This window comes from Macrobrachium rosenbergii, chromosome 16, assembly GCF_040412425.1.
Source record: "Macrobrachium rosenbergii isolate ZJJX-2024 chromosome 16, ASM4041242v1, whole genome shotgun sequence".
In the NCBI taxonomy this organism is placed as follows: Eukaryota; Metazoa; Arthropoda; class Malacostraca; order Decapoda; family Palaemonidae; genus Macrobrachium; species Macrobrachium rosenbergii.
The window spans coordinates 44,179,134-44,204,689 of NC_089756.1; the positions used below are offsets into that span (position 1 = coordinate 44,179,134).

Below are 25,556 nucleotides of genomic sequence, written 5' to 3' on the forward strand. Positions count from 1 at the left end.
AATACTAGTGTGAAAAGTCATTTCCACAAAATACTAGTGTGAAAAGTCATTTCCACAAAATACTAGTCTGAAAAAAGCATTTCTATAAAATACTAGCCTGGAGAAGTCATTTCTATAAAGTACTAGTCTGAAAAGTCATTTCCACAAAATACTAGTCTGAAAAGTCATTTCCACAAAATACTAGTCTGAAAAAGTCATTTCTGTAAAATACTAGTCTGAAAAAGTCATTTCTGTAAAATTCTAGTCTGAAAAAATCATTTCCACAAAATACTAGTCTGAAAAAGTCATTTCTATAAAATACTAGTCTGAAAAGATCATTTCCACAAAATACTAGGCTGGTGTGAAAGACAGTGAGTCTTAGTGAGGCTTAGAAGCCAAGAGGATCTGGTTTCTTGAGATAATTTGATGCCCGTCGTAATGTAGAATTCCCTTCATTTCATTAGTATTTTCGCTGAATTTATTCTCAAGTAATCTTTATTTTGGTTGTTTCGTCTCCCATTTGTTAAGAAAGCCATGAAAAATAATTCATGTTTCTTGACGGAGTATCCGTTGCTGAAGAAGTATTTTGTCATTCGGTAATGCTGAACAGTTCCCCTAGTAGGTCGGCTTCTTAGAAAGTAACTCTTAACAATAGGATGGAGGAGCTTTTATGCATATATGTAAAAATGTTCCCGAAGTGCGAAGGGGAATCACTAACAGTCTTTGTTAAGAAATCGTATGTATTTTAACGTATTTTATTTGTTCTCAAAATATTTCTTAAGTTATTAGTGTACGTTCCCCTCTCACACAATATTTTGTTATTTGTTCTCAAAATATTTCTTAAGCTATTAGTGTACGTTCCCCTCTCACACAATATTTTGTTCTTGTTCTTTCTGGTCATATATAATGGTCATACCTTTTAGAGTTCTTAAAAATGCAAAACTCATATAAGTTTTGTCTTAATATCAATATCCATTTTATATCCCGGAAATTAGATTTGGCGCATTCATATATATATACCTTGTTTCTTGTCGCTTAACGGCTTCCTCAGTTCAAACACGTAGCATTTATTCTTACCCTCCAGAGCCATTTATAACAACATACATCATGAACACCACACTGTTTTATTATGAGATACATCATTCGCAACGCTACTTTACTGCCTTTTTATACGCGCCGTATCGCCGGTAATTGGGCCTCGATTGTTCATTCGTCACTGTGGTTCTTTTGCAGTGTTGTCGCTCAGAAACACGCAAGAAGAGGAGCCACCCGACCCCCAGCTAATGCGCCTGGACAACATGCTGATCGCCGAGGGAGTAGCGGGCCCCGAGAAGGGCGGCGGGGCGGGCGCTGCCGCTAACGCCTCGGCTGCGGCTGGCGCCGGCGACTCCGCCATCGAGCACTCCGATTACCGCGCCAAGCTCGGACAAATCAGACAGATATACCACCAAGAACTTGAGAAATACGAGCAGGTGAGTTGGTCCTTCGTCGTTTGTTACTTACTTGACTTTTATTATTCGCCTTATTTGTTTTTCTTGCATTTCTGTGTTTATCATCGTTGTGAACGCTTTCAGTTTTATCCTTATTTTTGTCTTATTCTTTTTTTAATCCTTATGCTATTTTAGAATTTTAAAAATTTTTTTGTACTTTTCTGTAATTGTTTTACTAGTTCCGATTGTTTCATTTTTGTTGTATTCTTTTATTTCAATCTTATAATTAATTATATATTTTTCAAGTTCTCTTTTTTTAATTTTTTTATTGTTTCGTTGGTTGTGAATGTTTCTTTTTTAAATGTATTTTTAGTCCGTATATTACTCTTTTATTTCTTTTGTAATTTTAGGGTTTCAATGGTTTAGTTGGCTATATTATTGGTTCTTGTATTCTGCTGAAATTTTATGTAACGAGAGGTCGAATATGCTGCACGTGATTTGCCGATTGTTTGGAGGAGGTCTTGCAAAGTCCCCATTAAAATGAATAAAATGAAGGCAAGGGAAGGACATTTGAAATGTCTAGGGACACTTTCTTTAAAATAATATAAGTCCAAAGGGAAAGATAGATGAAAAATTGAAATTCCTCTTGTCTCAAAATATCCTGTAAATATCCCCCACATCTCTCGCTTCTCAGATCTCTCTCGATCTTCACGTTTCTCAACAAAACTCTCTCTCTCTCTCTCTCTCTCTCTCTCTCTCTCTCTCTCTCTCTCTCTCTCTCTCTCTATTTTTTCCTCAGTATGTCAGGATAAATTATGAACTCCATTCAAGCCTTCCGTTTCAGGATCTTTATGGTTAACCTCTTGACAGATATTATTTATCACGTTGATTGTGAATGGGGAAAATTCTACCGTGCTGGGAGAGGGAGGGGGTTTGGGAGGGGAGGAAAGGAAAGGGGGGAAGGGGAGCTGGGGTCTCTGGCACTGCCGTTGCCTCGGCTCGTTGAAAATACTTCAAGTAATATTTAGAGGTCTGGTAGTTGTTAAAGTAGGTCATATCGGAGTGTGTTTGTATGTATGGATTTTCATCTAACTGAAAATCAGAAGGATAATTGGATTGATATAGATCATTGGTTGTGCTGTCTTACACCCTTTTCAGTATGGTAGGAGTAGATAGATTTTATGTGTGTGTAAGTGCACGAAAGTAATTGCGTTTTGCTCATAGAAATAGCCCAGCTCAACCAGGTGAGCTGTAAATTTTATCTAGTAGTTCTTTGTAAAAGAGCCATTAAGTAGTGAGGGGACGTTTTTGTATTAATAGAAGAAGAATAGGGAATTAAAGCCTTTTAAAATATACTTAGTCAAGTGGATTCGTTTGGAGCGTCGCGTGCTCCCGCTTCCTAAGTTAACGTCAAGTTGTCGTTTATTAAGTGTTTCGTAGTTTATTGTTATATTATAGAACGCATAAATTTCCCGAACGATTTGCGTTTTCATAATTCCTAAGTCAGCGAAAACGCTCTGCCATTTATCAAACAGTATCGTACGGAACACTATTGGACTTATATTTAATTGAAATGAATTTACCTTCGTGTAAGTGCTGGGTTGTTAGAAATTCGGGAATGATTGGTATGAAACCCAAATATTCGCTCATTTGGCTTCATAAAAAGAAACGCAATTGATTTAAAAGTAAATTCTGGTACCTTGCCGTCATATTTTCCCCTTGTCAAAAATGTCACTTTTGTGGAGTGGATACTCCGGGCGTTTCTTGACTTCAAATGTTTAATAGGCTTCCCATTTTCGTTAAGAGCAACGAAACCGTCTCATACATTGGGTGCCTTTTTCGTTAGATATTCAAATGACGTCGTGTGTGCGGTATAGTTATCTTTGTAAATATAACAACATTCGTGCCTCGTGCTTATGTATTTTATTATTTTCCTTAATTTATATTTTCGTATTTTGTAAACATTTTTATTGGTTTAAGAATTTACTCTTGATCCATCTGAACAAACATCCCTCGCTTCAGTCAAGTTAGGTTTATCGGAGTTTCGTTAACGCTCATTGTGAAATATCTAAATAGCGGCTGTAGGGAGAGCAGTAAATAACCACTCTGGATTATGTCTTAAGAGGACTCTGGCCAAGGATGGATACCTTCTGAGAATTCGTATGGATTGTACGAGTTTCTTAGTATTTTCGCTTTTATTTGTGGGTGGTTAGCGTGTGCTTAATCTTTACGAGTTTTTTTGCTTATTTTTAATTTTTTATTTTATTTTATTAATTCCCTGTTTTCAGTCGTTCAATACAGTCAAGGCAAAATGAAGTTTCAGTTTCAGTTGCTGTCTGGCTGTTAATGGATGTATCATGCTGTTCGTTTTAATGATGTTGATTATTCCAAATATTATTGTAAATTTCCTGTAAAAAAAATAAATTAAGCACAGAACAGAAAATAAACAGAATATTCCACGTAGACGACATTTCCTGAAACGAATAACGGTATCGTTCTAAATTCATTTAGAGTGCTGTCCCCATTCATTTTATCCGTTTTCTTATCTCAACAGTGACTTTCGGCAACTTGTTTACCTTTTCGGACTTCTGTTTAAAAAATTGCATGAGTTCTTTTTCCTTGTTATGTTTCTGTATGAAACGACTTCTGGAAATGCAATTCGAAAAGTATTGATATAAAAATTCACGAAATAGAACGTGAATCGAAGAGGGTATTTCTTTGTGGATGTAGTTGTTTGCAAAGCATAACTGAGAGTCTGCCTTTGCATATATATGTTGATAAATAGATATATATTAATCAAGGTGATGTAATCAGTTAATTATAACACATGGTCAAAGAGGCTCCTATATGTCGTCGTAATGTTTTTGTAGGCGGAATCTATTTATAATTCATGGCTAAAAATTCACTCAACTTTTTCTTTACTGATCCAATATATATGTTGTCATCATATTTTTGGAGCCAATCTACAACGCGCTGAACGATGGGCAGATGCAATAAGAAGAGAGAGGAAGGGGGATTTTGAAGGGGGAGGGAGAGGTGGGGAGGGGGAGGTCGCTTTAAAAATACTAGACCGTGAAAGGAAGGCCGGATTGCGTGCGAGGGTAACTATCGTGGATTAGTTGAAGCCGACGGAGGTAATCCTTTAATAAGGTCCCGAGACGCTGGGAACTTTTATGTTTTTTCGACTTCATCGTTCGAAATGACTACACCGTTTTGTTGCATCGTAATCGGGTCTAGGGTCAGCTCTGATAATTTAATTAGATATGGACCCGTTCGACGTACGTCTCTCTCTCTCTCTCTCTCTCAGAGCTCCTCACATTATGTATGATAATTGCTTTGCAATGTTGTAAATTATTTTATTACTGATACCTGTACTGTTATATTATTTTTTTAATTGAATATTTTTTATTTCTCATCCGGTAAGCTTATTGATGCCGTTTCATATTGACTATAGTTTAGTCGTTGAAATGTAAAGAAAAAGACCTTAGGAAAAAAAAAGTATAGGAATTTATGTAAGTTTTTAAACTTTGTGTTTTCATTTTTAGGTTTGTGGACTTTCCTTCAGAAAGTTTTTCGTTAGCTTACGAATTCAGATTTCTTTCGAATTCGTTTTTATATTCCTTTTCCCGTTGTTGTCTGAGTTTTCATATTCTACATTTGAAGCTTATTCCTTTCTTTATTACTTACGTTTTCAATAATTCCTCTTGATTTTGCTTACATTTTCTTTTTTCAACCTGACGAGTCTCTCTCTCTCTCTCTCTCTCTCTCTCTCTCTCTCTCTCTCTCTCTCTCTCTCTCTCTCTCTCTCTCTCGTCCTTCTCACTCACTCCCTCATCCTAACAGCCTTTCCCATATCTATCTCCACCTCCTCCTCCTCCCCCTCCCCTTTTCCCCCTACTCAACCCTACCCCCTTCTTGTATCTCCCCCTATCTTCATCTTTCTCCCTTGGCCTTGAGTCAGGAGAAGCGATTCCATCTGAAAATGAACTTCCAGATTGAATGCGAAGATGCCGAAGATCGACTCTCTCTCTCTCTCTCTCTCTCTCTCTCTCTCTCTCTCTCTCTCTCTCTCTCTCTCTCTCTCTCACACACACACACACACACACACACACACACACACACACACACACACACACACACTCTGGGGCTATGGGGTTGCCATGACCGTAATTTATGTCAGCCCGAGGAGACGACGGGCTTTTTTCGGCCCCGCTACCGATTTTCCTTGGAAAAAGGTCCCTGCTCCTTCTGCTACTGCTACTGCTTCTTCTGCTACTGCTGCTTCTGCTACTTTCATTCGGTGGGTTTTAAGGAGGAAAAGGGCTGTGACCCGGCTACTGCTACTCGTACGACTACCAGTAAAATAATATTTGTTCTGAGTGGCTTTCCTAAATGATTTATTTCGTCGGAGTGTTACGCAATATCGTATCGAATCTTTCTTTCTTTTGTTTTGCGGTTCCTTCTCCCGAATTCTTCTCAGATGTGTGCTTGTTCGACTTAGGGACGATAAGTGTGTGACCTTATGCTTTTGTATGTATTGGCAATTTAGGCATTACTCAAGGTTCTTTGCTGCGTCCCTTCGGCCCATAGCTGCAACTCCTTTCGATCCTTTTACTGTACCTCCTTTCATATTCACTTTCTTCCATCTTGCTTTTCACCCACTCTCAACAATTGATTGGTGATGCAACTGCGAGGTTTTCCTCCTGTTACACCTTTCAAATCTTTTACCGTCAGTCTCCGTTTGAGCGCTGAATGACCTCATAGGTCCAAGTAAATTCTATATTCAACTCAATTCTGTATGTGTTGCTCACATGTCATAAGCGAAAATAGATCAGACTGGGGAAGTTGTATAAGGGGAAAGGAAAGGAGAATAATTGAAGACTATTTGTGTAAAGGATCTTGTCAGTTAAAAGGAAAAAGTGGAGTTACTGAACTTGAAAAGAGTTAATGTTTATATATGCATTAAATATTCAATAATAACAATAGTATCATTAACACCGATGTATCCAGGAGTGTGCTGCCAAATACGAAATGTTTAGTCATTTCGATGATTAATTGATTAAAAACTTCCATAGCTCTGTTTATTATGCTAAATATTACTTTCTCAGTTATTGAAATCATATTAATTTGGTAATAATTCGATAAACGTCAGTGGTTTTGTTTTTCCAATTAAACGCAGGTGGCCATTTCGACGGTAGCGATTATCCACCTTGAAATAAAAAGGGCATTTTAAGTGTTAATAAAGACTATAGACATTATAGTGTTTTATAGTAATCAAAGAGGTAATTTACTAAAAAAAAAAATTGATCTTAACATTGTTACAGGACCTGATAATAACTGTGATAGTTTGCTACATTCAAAATTGTGTATTTGTGTTATGAACTTAGTATGTTGTTTTGTATGTAACTTTGTAAATATTCTACCCATCCATTTCAGAATATATATATATATATATATATATATATATATATATATATATATATATATATATATATATATATATATATGTATATATATATATATATATAATGTATGTATTATGTAAATACATACATACATTACATATATATAATTACATAACTATAATATAGTGTATATGTAATATATATATATATATATATATATATATATATATATATATATATATATATATATATATATATATAGATATATAAACAAACACAAACACGCAAGTCATTTCAGTGCTACCGTACACATGCTTTAAATTAGAGAGAGAGAGAGAGACACCTAATTTCCAATTTCCAGAACCGAGCATATACGGTTTGAACCTCGTAACATATTCCAGCACGCTCTACATTACTTTGGTAGACGTTAACGCTTTATCGAACCGACATGTGTTCCGGGTTGACATGGTTGAACTGAAAAACACTTGTTTTAGTCCGACCTATCTCACATACAGTACGCTTCGAGCGGTCCTTTATCATTATCTCTCACATTCTCTCCTGTATAACTTGTTTTTTTGTTTTGTTTTATATGAAACCTTTGGGTTATCACTTTTGCTTGTTGTCAGTCGTTTTTTATGAAACATGGTGTGTCGGATAATGCTCTTTCACGTTTTCTTTTATTGCTGCTGATGCGACTGACGATTTCCCAGAATGTACGTACTATGGCTTTTCTGTTGATCTGCATATATATATATATATATATATATATATATATATATATATATATATATATATATATATATATATATATATATATATATATATATATATATATATATATATATATATATATATGTAAATGTATATACATATGTACACATACAATATTTATATACTATATATATATTGTATATATGTGTACATATGTATATACATATATATATAATATATATATGTATATTTCTTGTTTGAACTGTAATAATTTTGAATATATATTACCTGGCGTTACAACGAAAAGGTTCATCGAAGTTGATGTGACATGAAAATTAAATGCACAGTTAGGTTCAGATTAACTTCTTTATAATGAATCAGTTTAATGAAAGCACACTTAATTTTAAGGTACCTGTTTATGGTGAAGTGATTCAGTGAGGTTATCGAATAGTTGACAGTGGAAGAATAGTAGGCGAACACTCGGTTTGTTGTAACAGTTAAAGAAATACATTAACCCAAAGTTTGTCTTTATAGCCGGGCTGCAATTGAAGCAGAATGTTTTCTCTCAATTTCCATCTTTGTGGAAACACTTTCGATACAAAGGAAGCTGGCGGCTTGGCCCTGAGTGGCCTGGAATTAATGGGGCACTACTTTGTTTCCACTCTGGGTTCTCACTTCTCCTCCATGCAACGACGCCTGTGTTCGTTAATTGATTATTGTTGTTGTTGTTGTTGTTGATGCTGCTGCTGCTCTTGCTATTGGGCCCGCCATTCTTCTTCCCCTTCCCCTCCCCCCTCCCCTCCCTTCCCTTCCCTTCCCATCTACTCCCCCTTCCCTATTTTCCTATTTCACCCTTCTGGGCTTACCTCTTTCCTCCCGTCTTCCCTTTCCCCTCTCCCCTCCCTCCCTCCCTCCCTCAGGGCGTTCCTTCTCCACGGCATTTTCCCCCCGCCAAAGGCCTAAAACTTCCCCTTATCCTCTTGCTCTTCCGGCATTTTAACTTCATTTGTTCCATTATGGTTCGCTGGGAAGGCTTGCTAAGTTTTGTCGATTAATTTTCCTCTATTTCTCATCTTGTTTCCTGTTTAATCGTTTCTGTTGTTAATGCATTCATACCAAATTTCCCTACAAAAATCTTTTGATAATAGATATCTTCTCTCAGTCTCTCTCTCTCTCTCTCTCTCTTCTTCCTTCCTTCCTTTATAAATGCTTTTAATTGGTTCTCTCTGACCTTGTGGGATGGCGGACTTGAATGTGCTCTTAACTAAATTGGGTTTTACTCCACTGTCTGTCATTTAGGAGTATAATTTATTATCTGTCTTTTTTCTTCAGTATCCATTACTGTTTGTTACTTGTTCTTGTTTTTGCTGCTGTTGGTGGTAATGGTAATTTGTTATCGTGGTATTTAGTCGAGACCCCTAACGGAGATCCGTGAAAAATTAAAAGAATTAAATAAGTGTATTTTAGTCGTTGCTTAGAAATTCGTCGACGTTAGGTTTTCTTTAAATTCGTTTACGAAGGCATTGGGAACAGTCGTCATCAAATTGGTGCCGTTTAACTTCACATTTTGTCTCAGTCTGCTATTACACCTTCCTTTTGTTTTTGAGAACACTTTTTGTTCATCATATTGCTTTTCGGTTTTGACTAGTTGAGTTATTCAGGTGTACCATAGTATTCAGTTTTCCATTTTTATTCATTAGGTTTTCTTTATTAATGATTATATGTTATTTTGATATTTTACCATTTTATTTCTTGCAAATTTATTCATTAGTAAAGTCTGTTGTTCCCGTGATCCGTTGAGAACGGTTTTAAAATCTTGTAAGTTCAGATTTTTCTATATTTTTTATTAAATAATCTCGGTGTAATGGCCATTAATGTATTTTGTGTTCCTTCCCAGATTCTCTGAGATTACATTGCACTTAGATGAGGCCTAAGAGTTTATGAAAATATGTTTTGACTGTACTTCAAATTTTAAATAGCCTGTGGGACCTGTCCGTTCATTTCTATCGTATTTTATTAATTGTTTATAATTTGCTGTCATGATTTATCTACATCTCATTTGGTTAAAGACCGTCGTGTTCTTTAGATTCTAACGTTTATTATATTCTCTCTCTCTCTCTCTCTCTCTCTCTCTCTCTCTCTCTCTCTCTCTCTCTCTCTCTCTCTCTCTCTCTCTCTCCATTTCCCCATTACCCTCTAACCTCTTTTCCTTGTCTTTCCATTCCGTAGCTCCGTAGCTGGTTAGTTTAGAGAAGCCAGAGAGATCGCCTTCCTTATATCTTCTTCCAGTGACTCTCTCTCTCTCTCTCTCTCTCTCTCTCTCTCTCTCTCTCTCTCTCTCTCTCTCTCTCTCTTCCGTTTCCTCCATGTCTCTGTTCTTTCTTTTTTCTCTGAGTTTTTCTTTTCCACGTCTTTCCTTTCCCTTAACTTGCTAGTGGAGAGAAGCCAGACATTTCGACTGTATTTCCACGTTTCCTCCCAATTTTGGTCCCTCCACCAGTAATTTTTTCTTGCTCTGTCTCTCTTCTTTCTCCATTTTGCTTTTTATCGTATTCTCTCTCTTTCTCTCTCTCTTTATCCTATTTTCTCTCTGTCTCTCTCTCTTGTCTCTCCCTTCCGTCGCTGGTTGGTAGAGTGGTAGAGGGGCGCCCCCCGGTATAGCCGTATTCCAGCCACGTCCCCGAAGCGCAAGTATTTCACGGAGGCAATTTTGAGTCAGAAATAGCGAAGCGAACGTCCATCACGCGCTGCCTTTGTTACCTCCGCTCGCTGGCTGGTGGAGGTGGTGGTGGTGGTGGTAGTGCTGGTGCTGGTGCTGGTGCTGAGAGAGAGAGAGAGAGAGAGAGAGAGAGAGAGAGAGAGAGAGAGAGAGAGAGATTCAGGACCCGTATTCTTAAATCGTTCTCCATTCTTAGGTTTATTTTCCTCGCCTTAAGTCTTTTATGTTTTAGTTTATTGTAATTAGGTGGTGTCTGTGTTTCTCAAAAAAAATTTTTTGTCGCTTCAACGTTCTCTCTCTCTCTCTCTCTCTCTCTCTCTCTCTCTCTCTCTCTCTCTCTCTCTCCCTTAATTATATTAATTTGTGTCTTATTCTTTTTATTCGGTATGTACTCCTCTCATTATTTTAGCACCCATTTCGGTAGTATGGATTACTGAGTGAAATAAATAGCTGTGCTGCTTCTTCATCTGAATGTTTAATTCACCCTTTTAACGTGAATACATCATCATGATTCTTTTTTATATATATCTAAATCTTCGCTATTCCAAGTTTTTCATTCCTTCCATGTTTGTTTTAGCTTCGCGTTATGGTCCTATGCGGCAAAGGAAGAAAGAAAAGGGGAGTAGGACGTTTTTATATTTATTTCGAATGTGCCAAGGCCGGAATCAGAAGGATTTTACTCTAAGCTTAAGCGATGCTGGAGGTCTTGTGTGGTGGGATTCTCTCTCTCTCTCTCTCTCTCTCTCTCTCTCTCTCTCTCTCTCTCTCTCTCGTATATTTTGTTAATCCCCTCGTTATGTACTGTGTTCATTAGCTAGGTATGTGTTTGTTCTTAATTATGTTTGTTATTCTGAGCATTTTTGAGATAGTAATGATGGTGTGAATTAAATTAACAGAAGTTTATTATGCTAAATACTCTATAGAAATTATTGCTCTCTCTCTCTCTCTCTCTCTCTCTCTCTCTCTCTCTGGCATGGCTCCCCCATTGAATATAAAGCTAAAATCATTTCCATTCTGAACCTGTTTGAGTCCCGACACTTCTCGGGTGTGAAAGCGTGTTTGGGAAAGTGGTGTGGTGGGGGTGGGGATGTGGGGTAGGGGGTGAGGGTAGGGATGGAGGAGTTGCTTGTTAGGGGTCGTCGGTGACCCAGCAAATATTGAATACGGAATAAGATGGTTATACCCTCTTGTTCTCGGCCTCTTCACTATGTCTTGCATTCCTTCACGTGCTCACTTTATCCTCATTCGTCTCTTTCTTTCAGCTCTCTTCCCTCTTCATATCACTTTTGGTTTTTATTTTTTTTTCTTTCAGTTCTCTATTTCTCCTTCGTGTGCCAACAAGTCCTCCTTTTGCCGTACCCCATTTCTCTTTACTTCCTTTCACCTTCTCCTTCCACCATCCTACCTCCCCCTCTCCCATCCTTTTCCCCTCATTCACCTCGCTTCTTCTTCTCCTCCTCCTCCTCCTCCCCTCTCTTTCTCCCTGTGGGCCTCCCCCTCTTTCCTGAGCTGTCAGTCACCGTGTGTAATATCGGCGAGTAGGGCGCGCTATTGAATTATTGCACGGCACCAGTCGCTCGCCCTAGGTCCTCTCCCCCTCTGCGACCTTCCCCCTATTCCCATCTTCTCCCCCTCCCTCCTTTCCACCCCCTCCCTCCCTCCCCCATTCCTTGGTTACCTTGATGCCACACCGACGGCTCCGATGTCCTGACGGGGAAGGGAATGTTCGGCCCCGACACATGTTCATTCCCCTTCCTCCCCAATATAGTGCCATATACCCCAACCCCCTTACTTTCCCCCTCTCCTCCCCCATCGTGTGTATGTGTGTTTTCGATATATATTGCTACGGCAGCAGCTTCCTGTTTGTATTTGTAGATGAGAGTCCGATGTGCATATAACTGTTGGTTCTCATGGGGTCATTTGTAGATTTTTAGTTTAGTTTTTTTTTTCTCGTTGGCCCTTTTTTTTGTGGGATATGTAGCTAATTTCCTGATGGAACCTGATGGTGCTTTCGGTGGCTTACTGACTCGCCTTGTTTTGCATTTCATTTAATCTTATTGCTTTGCCATCGTTAGTGGCTACCTTGTATCGTAAATATACAGTCTGTTACGTGTACGTGTATTGAGTGGTATGTTGTGTCTATATACAGAACATTATTATTGCTAATATTATTTCTGAGAAGACCCAGACATTTCGAAAAATTCGAAAAATATAACACACCCTTAGTATTCCCTACTTAGGTGATGACATACTGGCATTTTGAGGATAGATAGATTGCAGTATCCTGAGAAAGGCTAAGTGGGAAGAGTTCCTTATTTTAAGAAAAAATGGACCTATATATAATTTCGTATATTTTACTATAAAGAAAAAATGGACCTATATATAATTTCGTTTGTTATTTTACTATACAAATCGACCTACATATAATTTCTTACGTTATTTTACTATACAAATCGACCTACATATAATTTCGTACGTTATTTTACTGTACTGTGGCTCTTATTTTAAATCAACCCCTTTTTGTAATACCGTATGTAGATTATTTTCGTCTTTTGATTTTTTAATTTATCAGTGTTTCCTGTTCAGAGAGGATAATTTCTTCTTAATTCCATCAGTAATTTTTGCATATTCAGAATTCCTTTAGATGCACTTCAGTCCACAGAAGAGGCGATAGAATATAAGCCATCAAAGTACGTATATAAAAGTATTTATATAAAATATATAAAATAGGGTATCTGTATGTGTGTATGTGAGTGTGGGCGCGAGTTGGTAGGCTTAGTCTTGGGGAAATAAGGCTCCTGGGAATAGACTGGCCAGTGGCCGCTACACATACGGTTTACGTGATGAGCTTTGGCACTGAGACTCGACAGCTCCTGTGGTCCCTCATGCCACTTTTCTTGACTTAGGGCTCAGGGACACCATTTTTGGGGAGGAGGAAATCCCCCCCCCCTTTCCACTCTCTCTCTCTCTCTCTCTCTCTCTCTCTCTCTCTCTCTCTCTCTCTCTCTCTCTCTTGTTCTTTTGTGAGATTTTTTTGAGGGGAGTAAAAATATTTTGTTTGTGTGTTTTCTTGGCTATTAATAGGATTCAAGGAAGCTTCCTACAAATTCCTTATATTTCTTTATGAGTGCTGATTTAAATATCCTTGTATTTCACTTTCGCCGTCTCTGTGTGCTCATTGACACGCTTGCTTTTAAACTTAACAAAAACTACGTAAAGTAGATTTTTTGTTACCCTGCTAAAGATCTCATTCAAGATCAGCAGCGAGTCTCTTGCACTAACTAGACGACCGACTAGCTTGAAAAGCTTCAGACGACTGATCGCTACATTTCATTGGTTAAGTACACGAGAAAGCTGTTAAGGGAAATTGGTTTAATTGGGACGAACATTCCATTGGAAATACTTCCATCCATAATGTCTTCCAAACAATTTCTTAAGTATATTTTAAATCAACTAAACGTTAGTAATTTGATTTAATTTTTTAGGCGAACGTACTATATAAAGTAATTTGTTTTCATTTTTTTTTAACGAACACACTAACATAAAGCGGTCGCATTTACGTATGAATGAGTGTGTTCTCATACACACGAGTTCGTATCTATGTGTATGTTTGATGGGGGTATGCGGTAGGTTAGTATGACGCAGATGGCAAAGACGTGAACCATCTGGGCCAGCTGTCCTGCCGCCCCGACCTGGACACTCCGCAACGCACCGAATAGAAATGGCTCGATTTTTCCCACCACGGAAACACTCGTCCGAGCTTATGATGGTAAGAGGGAAGGGCACGCTGCTTTTTCTTTCCTCTCTCTTCTCTCTCTCTCTCTCTCTCTCTCTCTCTCTCTCTCTCTCTCTCTCTCTCTCTTATGTAAGTTTTATTTTTGACGTCATGATTCTCAGCAATGGTTCTTTCCTCTTCCTATTTTTGGGGGGGTTAGTAAAAAAGTAAAAAAAAAAAAGTATCTTTTATTTTTCATGGGGTCATTTTTAGGAATAGTATTGTACCTCTGGAGCCTCTATTTTTTTTTTTTTCATTTCGTATTGTATGTGCGTATGTGTATCTCTGGCGTACGCACACGAGTTCGGGGCCTTGTAAGAAAATCAGTTATTCCCTCCACGCAAGAGGCGTTACCGACGCTGTCACCATTTCTCCAAAGATTTTTGTCTAACGTTCGAGTCTGTTTGTCATGCGATTCCCTTGAAAGAACTTTGTTCTTAATGCTGTTTATGGGGTGTCAGATTTTGAGGTGAAGGGGAATGGCGTAGAGTGTTGCCATGTGAATTTTTTTTTGACGTTTTATCACGGGTTTAATTGTTTTATTGGTCTTGAATCTTAAACCTGTTTGACAGTGGGGTACTGTCTTTCCGTTCGTTTATTATTGCTAGATAAAATTGAATCTGTGCAGTATTTTAAGAGTCTGCTATGTGTTTGTCATGCAGGAAGAGGAAACATCAAACAGAGTATAATTATCACACGCTACAGAAACCAAATGGCCTTTTCTTAAGCAAAAAAAAAAAAAGTGTACCAGGGTGAACACACATGTTGAAGAAGATAGCTGTTCATTTGTGTGGCTTCTTGCAAAACAGAATAATGATCCTACTCAGAGCAGAGTAATAGTCCTGTTGTTAGTGAAAAGAAGCCATTTAGTCGAAAAGAAATGCTTTTGATGTATCAATGGCCCCCATAATGAGAACTACGGCTTATCCATTCAGAAGCTTGAATATTTGTTCTTCGGCGAACAAGTAAAACGGTGTATTTGTTCTTCGCGGCACAAAGAAATAGTTCTTGGAGGGACAGCGGAATTCCTCGCGACGCTCCACAGAAATAATAGAAAGCTGTTGAACAACACAATAGAAATGCCGTTGAACAACACCGTCGTTCAGAAATGTTGAAATGATTTCCTCCGTTGTAGAATATGTGGCTTTGAAGCGGGTTTGCTTCTTTCTCTGTGAAGAGGCTTTATTCGTTGCTGCTGCTGCTGTTGCTGTTGGGTGCTTCAGCTGCAAATAGCTGGGTGTATTTTGATGTTTAGTTATGATGTCGTTTGTAAAGGCTCTACCTTGTGCTACTGATTCGGAGTGTGTTTAATTTCCGACCTGTAGTTAATGTTGTGGCTGTAAATTTTTATGTCAGTAAACAAGGCATTAGGAAAATGTATTTCTGGTAACGAAAATCTAACAGCTGTTGAGAATTTTATTATAAGTATATAATGTATATATATGTGTGTGTTTTATTTATGTATGTATGTACAGTATGTGTGTGTGTGTATATATATATATATATATATATATATATATATATATATATATATATATATATATATATATATATATTTTATTTGTTATTTTTCTTCCAAATGTCAACAGTTTCTCATGAAGGTTGTGGCTTTTAAAAAAGAAAAACAGCTGTTATTGTCACATTCATATGTTTGTACAGTATGTGTGTGTGTATGTATATGTATATATATATATATATATATATATATATATATATATATATATATATATATATATATATATATATATATATATATATATATATATATATATATATATATATATATGTATATATATATGTGTTTGTGTGTGTATTTTTCTTCCAAATGTCAGCAGTTTCTCTAGAAGGTTGTGACTTTTTAGAAAAGAAAAACAGCTGTTATTGTCACATTCATAATTTAACTTAGGAATCGTGGATTACCCCTTCATTTTTTAAACTGCTTTTCGGCTGAACATCTAACTCTCCTACACTCACACACTGCGCCATCCACCTTAGCTTAGCCATATTGTCTTGGGCATTAAATAAGCCCTCCTTGTGTAGTACCTCTTTCACTCCTATATGGCACTTTCTAGGCCTGCCTTTCGTCTAAAAATAATAAAAAATTATATACACTTTGTAATCTCTCTACCTGACCAAACCATTTCAGAACAATGATCTTTCGTTTCAGTAATACTTCTACGCATCTCCACATTTCATGTTTTTTCAAATCTTTCAGTCTGCATATTCTACACAATTGACTCTGTCAACAATCATCCGATTTTTCTTCCATTCACATTTAACTGCCACAGGGGAGACCCTCCCATTCCTTTGCAAACACCCTGTGCTACCTCCCTTGCTTCAAATTACCGTAGGGGGTTAGTACAGTCAGTGCATCTCATGCGGTGCACTGTAGGCAGTACTTCATGTTCTTTGCAGCGTGCCCTCGGTCCTTAGCTGAAACCCTGTCGTTCCTTTTTTACTGTACCTCCATTTATATCCTCTTTCTTCCATCTTACTTTCCACCCCCTCCTAACAATTGATTCATAGTGCAACTGCGAGGTTTTCCTCCTGTTGCACCTTACAAACCTTTTTACTGTCAATTTCCGTTTCAGCGCTGAATGACCTCATAGGTCCCAGTGCTTGGCCTTGGGCCTAAATTCTATATTCAGTTCAATTCAATTCAGTTCCTTGCTTAAAATACTCTGCAACTTGCTGCGTCTCTCATTTACGATCATTCGCTATATTTATTACTACATACGTAAGTGGCATCAGCTACTTCCAAATTTTCGCTGTCATTATTAGCATTGATTACTCCGTCTACCTGGTGCCCACTGACCCTCATAGCTTACGGTTTTTCTCATTACTTTCAACTATCTCCTCTCACACTAATTTCTGTAGCTTCTCTTCACTTTCCCCAGTCAATTACGTAACATCTATAAACATTAACATTCCGCAATCTATTCATGACTCTCCTTTTCCGCATTTTGTTCCTACGTCTACTAGTTTCTTTTATTTGATTTTAACAACATTCCATCCACAAAGCTGTCAAATAGCCATGGGGATTTAACACTTCCTTGTGTCAGACCCACTTTTACACCAAAGGCACTCACTCACTCTCCCGTTTACATGTTAACACGTGCTTTGCTTCCACCATAAAACTTTTACTTGCTTTCAGGTTGCTTTCTAAAGTCACCATTTATCCCCAATGCCCATTCACATTGCCTCTTTGTCTATTCACCTTTAAGACTTTTGTTGGTATGCAAGGTAAAGGTTTTCCCTTTACTTCTAAACCTCTCATAAACCTGTTTCTTAACAAACACTTCTCCGTAGGGGGCTAGTGCCGTCAGTGCACCTCACAGGGTGCACTGTAAGCATTACTAAAGGTTCTTTGCAGCGTCCCTTCGTGCCATAGCTGCAACCCCTTTTGGTTCCCTTTACTGTACCTTCACTCATATTATCTTTCTTCCATCTTGCTATCCACCTTTTCCTAACAAATATTTCAAAGTGTAACAGCGAGGTTTTCCTCCTGTTACACCTTTCAAACCTACCTACTCTCAATTTCCTTTCCAGCGCTGAATGACCTCATAGGTCCCAGTGCTTGGCCTTCGGCCTAATCTCTGTATTCCATTCCATAACAAACACTTAATCCTGCACAACAACTTTCTTGAGTAAATCCGTACATTTCGTCCCTCTTCAATCATTCTGTCATCTCTTAATCTCTGAGTCAAAATTCTACTGTACACCTTCCTTGGTACACAGAGTAATGTTGTTATCCTGTAATTTGTACAGTTACATATATCTCCCTTGGCCTTTGCACTTGTCTCATCCTGACTCACCTTACAAATCCTGGCCAGCTACGTATCCGTACTTATCACCCCATGCATCAGCATCTCACATGTTTGTAATCCCATCGACTCGGGTGTCCTATTTTTCAGCCTCCTCCAGAATATTATAAATTACAATAATGTTGAAATTTAGTTGATATGTGAAAAGGAGTACATACATACATACATACATAAATGTAAGTAAAGAACGACAAAGCGCAAATGCGTCAAAAATCTAACATGGCTGATTTAGAAAATATATACTGAAATTTGGTTAAAGTATTGAGTGCTTAGTTTAGAAATGTTTAGCCAGAATATCAGTCTCCCAGTGCCTTCTAATAAGTGTCATTATTTATCTTGGCGCCTGACAGGGAGAAATCTCTGAAAAACCGGATGATACATGGCTCCAAATTACACGGGAGAATTCGATCTGCCGGGAATCGTCATTTTAAGATCGAGCGCAGACTCTTGTGTATTTAGCAGGAGCGTTAAGTCGTCGTTGTAATGGTGCCACGGTTGTCACTTTTCGGGGGGAAATGCGCAACAGATGGCCGAGTTCTTCAAATTCCTCGTGACGTCTGCGAAGGTGCCAAGTGGTGATGGCTGGCTGGCGTGTTGGAAAAGTTGTCAGATTGTTGAAATGTTTTACACGGTTCGTTCTCGGTGAGAGGTGTGATGCCGGGGGTGCCAGGAATACAAGAGTGGTGGCAGTGGTGGTGGTGACACCCGCCTCCTCATCCTCCTCCTCCTCCTCCTCCTAACTCCTCTTCTAACTCCTCCCTTATTCAAGTTACGTCTCGAGATGATTATATTCATTATGTACAGTAGCATTAAGGATCCCTGTGCCGAAGAGTACTTTTGATGTCAGTTATTGGATTAAAATCTTATTTGTTGTTATTGGCAGGAATTAAGAAATACTCTCATCATCACAAAATTATCTTCTTCAGTACACGTATATTTTACTTGACATTTGTCGCGCGTTGCGAAATATACTGCCTGATTCATTTAGGTGTGAAGAGAATTCGTCGCGCGTTGCGAAATATACTACCTGATTCATTTAGGTGTGAAGAGAATTTTTTAGTTTTTGTTTGGCATTAGTTTTGAGGTCCATATGTATCTATTAATAGGCGTTTTTGCGTATTTGGTGGAGAGTCGTTAAACTCCGTGGAAAGTGTACTATTTTTTGTGAAGATATGATCTCTCTCTCTCTCTCTCTCTCTCTCTCTCTCTCTCTCTCTCTCTCTCTCTCTCTCTCTCTCTCTCATATTTTAAATATCGTGTTTTCGTAAAGTTCATTTGCCTACACCATCGACGATAAGCATTATCAACTGAATCAGCTTCTTAAAAGTATGTTTGTCTTCCTTCATTTTCTGGTTACAGGAGTGAGAATAAATATACACAAAAACCATTTACACCTATTTTCAAGTCTCCAGTTGTACGTGAGAAGGAACATTGTGGCAATGGACCCGATTCCCTGAACTGTGATCTGGAAATCATTGTGACATGAGAAATGTTTTTAATGGATAGTCACGCCTCGATCATCCTGTCCTTCTGTGGCGGTTGTATGCCTTTTGATCTTGCCTTCAGTGCAAGAGAGAGAGAGAGAGAGGGAGTAAAAAAGGTCCTCCTTTTCTGTAAAATTTTAAATTGCCCCTGACTTTGTTTCTTCGTACGTAATAGAAAATTATTTTTCCTTTCATCCCCGCACTGATTTTGCTTTCAATTAATTTTGAATAGCGAGAGACAGACAGACTTACAAGGCTTTTATTCGTATAGAGCAATTATAATGCTAATTTTTATTTCTTCAATTTTCGTATGGTTGGTTAGTTACTAGGGATTGTGCGACCTTAAGAAAAAATTATTTTATGGTTAGCATGACCTTGAGAAAAGTGATTTTCGTCCTTATCATCATCTTATCAGGGTAGACCCTAAATTATAACTATCCGCTGCTTCCTGAATACTCTTTCATTTTTCCCCTGTTGTTGAGTGCCAAGTATGTGCGACAGGTTAACGGTTGCAGATTTATAAAGGTTTAAATGGCGAAACCATCGGGCCCCTGTATCAGAGGAATTTACAAATTGAAATATGCTCACATAATGATAATCTCTCCAGTCGTTTTCGTCCTCGGAATTAAAGCCATGATGTAGGCGTTTTGGTAATGGTGGCACCACGGAGGAAGGGCTTGGGGAACGAGGGGAAGGAGGTGGGAGGGGTGCTGGTGTTGTGGCGAAGGACCTCCTGTATTGAAATGGTTTGCGTTTGCTGAAGATTACCGGGCAGGAAAAGGGAGGGGGAATGGCCCGAAATTTAAGGGAAGATTGATGCACTTTTAAGGAGGAAAAAATGAGACCGCGGAGAAAGTGAGAGAGAGAAAGAGAGAGAGAGAGAGAGAGAGAGAGACTCATATAGGATTGATTTTGGTACGCTTAATGTTATTTTTGAAGTGTTTTGTATTATCGTTATTTTGATTCGGTGTAATCTCAGTTTCTAACGTCAGCACTGTCACGCTCTCTCTCTCTCTCTCTCTCTCTCTCTCTCTCTCTCTCTCTCTCTCTCTCTCTCTCTCTCAATAGTACACTACCATTGTATTTTGGCATTATCATTATTACTCTTTTTTCTGTATTGATGAGCACTTATCTCTCTCTCTCTCTCTCTCTCTCTCTCTCTCTCTCTCTCTCTCTCTCTCTCTGACGCAAAGAAAAGCTACCTAACCTCTCTATTCAATCCTTCAGCCATCCCTATCCTCTTACCCTCATGTCCCTACCATCCCCCGTACCATTCGTGTACCAGACAAGAGATTGGCTCTATTAAAAGGCGTCGGCCGGGATGAAACCGTCCAATGATTATGCCTTCCAATCCCAATAAATTCTTTCGGTGGTGGGTTCAATATCTTTTAAAACTTTCCGGCCTGAAAAGAGATAAAGTTAGATTACTAAGCCTCCTCCCTCCTCCTCCTCCTCCTCCTCCTCCTCCTCCTCCTCCTCCTCCTCCTCCTCCTCCTCCTCCTCCTCCTCCTCCCTACCAACACTTGTTAGTTGGTAAAGATGGGGAGGGGGTTCTCTCACCACCCCATATCCCTCCCCCCTCCATTCCTTCGTACTAGATGAGTCATTATGTAAAATTATTCCATTGGTAATTAAAGGATGTTTTCTGACGAAAGGAAAATTAGTTAATTACCGGCAAAGGTCAGTCCGGTTCATTATTTTTCCTCCTCTTCGTTTAGATTTTCAGTCTCGTGGAAATGCTGATTTGCTCCGGCGCTGGTCTTCTCTAAGAAACGAAAACCGCGCTTGACAAGAGGAGGAAGAAATGCTCTCTCTCTCTCTCTCTCTCTCTCTCTCTCTCTCTCTCTCTCTCTCTCTCTCTCTCTCTCTCTCTCTCTCTCTATATATATATATATATATATATATATATATATATATATATATATATATATATATATATATATATATATATATATATATATATATATATATATATATATTATATATTGTAGTGTGTAAGTGTGCTTGTGATTTTTCTATTTTAAGTAGAATTTTTTATGTGAATTCGGTAGATTTGGAATCTTTTAAGAACATTCTAAAGAAATTCAAGGAAGCGTTACCGAGAATAAAAGAGAGATGAAATTTGACTCACAGTATCCCGCAATTTGCCTAAATATGCATTAGAATCCACATTTGCGTAAATACCGAAATAAACATGTTGCTCAAGAAGGAATTAAAACTTGACACGTAATTCCTTGGCGGTAAGTACTTCAGAATCCGTACCCCTCATAAATTCTCACAGGTCAGGGAGCGTGTGCAGAAAACTTTGGAAAATCCGTCATATATATATATATATATATATATATATATATATATATATATATATATATATACATATATACACAGTATATTTGTATATATATATATATATATATATATATATGTACAGTTATATATATTTATATCTATATCAAAAATACTGTACATATATACATATAAGCGCTTGCACATACATGTATGTATGTGTTTGTTTGTGTGTATATATATATATATATATATATATATATATATATATATATATATAATATATATATATTTATATCTGTGTATATATATATATATATATATATATATATATATATATATATATATATATATATATATATGTATATACATACACATATATATTACGATGGATTCTCTCAAGTTTTCTACAATACAATATCACAGTGATCACTCTCGTAAGCCTTTTACGTGTCTGAGTAAATAACCGAATCTCCGGATTAATGACGAAGTCTGTTACGTTGATTGAATTAAAAAAAAAAAAGTTATTACGGAGTCTCATACTCAAGGAGATTAGATAGATAGCGGCGGCGAATTTTCTTTAATCTTTTAATTATAGTCGAATGGAAGTCGGTGTGATTAAAACTGATAAGAAGACGCGCTCTTGTGCTGCTGCTCCTCCATTTCCCCGTCTTATTTTTAGATCTTACTTCGGAGCCATCGAGATTCTCTTGATCGCCCTGATGATCGTACGTCTTTATCCTTAGTTCTTTGTTGATTTTCGTTGGTGTGGGGCTATAAAGATTCTGTTTTTTTTTTTTTTTTTTTTTTTTTTTTTTTCATAATCGATTTTTACGTCATTCTATGTAAATACTGCAGGATTGAAAACATTGAACATGTTCAATGTTCTCAATTCAGTTCTCGTTGATTTTCCTCATCCCAGTTTATATTTCCTAATGGAGCGAATGTTCGTGCTTTTTGGTAATTCTTTAGTCATTCAAGAGATTTTCAGTGAAACGCCTTAATGTTCATTTTTTTATTTTGGTTAATTTCATTTTTGTATACTTATATATATACATAATGTAATATATATATATATATATATATATATATATATATATATATATATATATATATATATATATATATGTATGTATATATATGTATATATATATACACACACTCACTCTTATTTTATTATTACAACACGATGCCAACAAGGATGCACTCATTTTACCCCAAGTGACGGCAGGTAATACTCTCTCTCTCTCTCTCTCTCTCTCTCTCTCTCTCTCTCTCTCTCTCTCTCTCTCTCTCTCTCTCTCTCTCTCCATAGATGTCTCGAGGACAATCTGGAGCCATCAGAGGTTCGTATTCTTCAAGGGCAGCAGTTTGGAGGGTCATTCTGAAAGGTTTGAGTTACGCTGTTGGGTGATTGGCCTGCGATAGAGAAGTGTCGAAGGGCGTTGAAGGAGACACAGGGGCCGTTGGGGTTGGAAGGACCAAGAAGGGGGCCGTGTTGGGAGGGTAGGGAAGGGGCAGGAATAGTGACTGGTGGAGATTGGCCCAGTTGTTGATGATGAGAGGGGCCGGAGCCCCCCGCCCCAGCCTTGGGACAGAGATCGTCACTCGCCTCCGTTGATTGCTCCGACAGAAGGGAAAGGACATTTAGGGGGAAACGTCGCTTTTGAAACCCTTTCATCGGGAGAATGAAAAGGGGGGAAAGATGGAAAGAAGGAGAGGAGGAAGTAGGAAGACTCCTCTTGATTAGCGGAAAAAGTTCGCATTCCCTACAACCCAAAGTCATCCCTCTTGTCTCGTAATTCCCTAACCAGCCGTCTCTACCCTGCAGTCCCACAAATCCTACCAATAGGCTCTTCCTAATCCCTTCTTTGGTGCAAATAGGTTGCTACGGCAAGAAGGATGTCTATCTCTCTTGTATTATATATATATATATATATATATATATATATATATATATATATATATATATATATATATATATATATAAATATAATCAGTTAAAAATTCGTTTTGAAAAACTGTACATACATATACGAACTTGTCCATTTCTGCCTATGCATGCGTTGTTTTTAAAATCACATACTGTATATGGTTGGTTGAACGATTAATATCAGTTCTTCTCGTAATTGAATATTTACATTTATGTAAAGATAATGTATAACACTTCGTTATAACTTTGGCTTTACTGAGATTTTGCTTTCGGAGGCTGGAATGTCCCAAGAGAAGAGTTTAAAGAGGAATTTTTAATCAGTGGTCCCATGCATGATGGGTGCTTGTCGTGTATGGTGCATGAGAGACATTAATTTTCCGATGTGTTAAACATCAGAACACTTTAGTATCCTTGTTCTGTGACGTACAGCTTAGTAAAAAAAAAAAGTGCTTAGGGACTATTTAGTCTTGACTATTTTGCAGTGGGCTGTGACGTGGCTTGCGTCACTGGCTCGCCCGTCCCGAGGAAGCCTGAAAGAAATCTGCATTTGAATGTTCATGTGATTCTCATTTGTGGTGTTTGGAACTGGCTGACTTGAATGCGAGTCTTGTCAGATGAGTTTAATGAAATACCGGCGATAAATATCTCTCTTTAGCCGTGGAACTTGAATTGTAGTCCGGACGACCTTCCTGCTAGACGCGAGATATTTACGATGAAATTTCCAGACTACTTGGTAATCTTAATTGTGTGATTTTATCCGGGTTTATTCCGTCCGTAATAACTCGCGTCTCGGCGGGCGTCCCGTATAAGGATTAGTGTTCGTGGCATCCCTTTGGAGCTGCGGCTTGCTTAAATCACTTACCTGTCTAGCCCTCTCCCCCGCGCCCACCCCACCCACGGTGCGTTCCCCGTGGGGTAGGGAGGCCCCCGTTCTTCCTGTGGTGTCTTCTGATATCACTAAATCAGCCCTATTGAAGAAGCACAGTTAAGAGTCAGAGAAATATATATACACGCCACAATATGGCGGGAGGCTCCTTTTGAGTCGAAGCCTCAAGGATGAAAATTGAAAGATGCAATTAGGAGTATTGAAAAACTTAGGTTTTTTCCCCCGCTTGCTTAACGAGACTTAGTCTCTCTCTCTCTCTCTCTCTCTCTCTCTCTCTCTCTCTCTCTCTCTCTCTCTCTCTCTCTCAATGGTGCGTTTGGAGGAGAATTTTGTAGTGTATTTTATATATGTAACTTACGTATTCTTTCCTATCTTTTTTTTACTTCGTAACATATATTATTAGATGGTATCTTTAAGTGCCGTCAACGTTAACAGGGTCTATTTTTTTATAATTTTCATTCTACTTTGCTTCACAGCAGTTTTTTCCTATATCATTAATGTTCATTTTTATGCGAAAGCTTGCTTAAAAAATTAATGTCATAAGTCTTTCCTTCCGTATAATAATAATAATGATAATAATAATAATAATAATAATAATAATAATAATAATAATAATAATAAAACAGCTAGTATATCATAATTTTATGTTCCACGTTCACCTCCTCGTTCTTACCTTCCCTATTTATCTTGTGTTTTCCCCTTTTTCTCTTTTCTCTCTATCTTGCTGTTATCATATCATTCATCTATGATTATTACCATTTTTTATCATATTCTTTCCTTCTCGGTCATATTTCCGTTTCCTGGCTTTCTTTGCCTTGTCTTCCTCATCCTTCTCTTTCCCTTATATTCATTTTGAAATTTCTTTGCCTCTTTGTCTGAATGTTTTCCTCTTCAGTCTTTCCTTTCCAGCCCAACTTATTGGCGTCTTCTAATTCTCGCACAGTTCCTATTTCAATTTACTGTTTCCCCCTGTTAGTCTTGCATTTTTGTCCCCATCATTCCTCTTGCATTGCTACCACCCAGCGTCCCTTTGTCGATTTTTTAGGAGGAAATAATAAAATTTGTTGCCAGAGTTAATGGTTTTGAATGGCGGATTGTGAAATTTATGCCCGAGAGACTTTCAGGGA

General features: G+C 37.9%; 1 protein-coding gene across 5 annotated transcripts in view; it reads left to right on the forward strand.

The window, feature by feature from the left end:
• The first annotated feature begins 1,208 nt into the window (after positions 1-1,208).
• The window catches only part of LOC136847381 (homeobox protein extradenticle-like), a 78,761-nt gene continuing 54,413 nt past the window's right edge, over positions 1,209-25,556 (forward strand). For all 5 annotated transcript variants that reach the window (XM_067119012.1, XM_067119011.1, XM_067119015.1 and 2 more), the window contains exon 1: positions 1,209-1,451. In XM_067119012.1, coding sequence (XP_066975113.1) covers positions 1,263-1,451 — 189 coding nt within the window. In that variant the 5' untranslated portion in view covers positions 1,209-1,262. The remainder of the gene's footprint in view (positions 1,452-25,556) is intronic.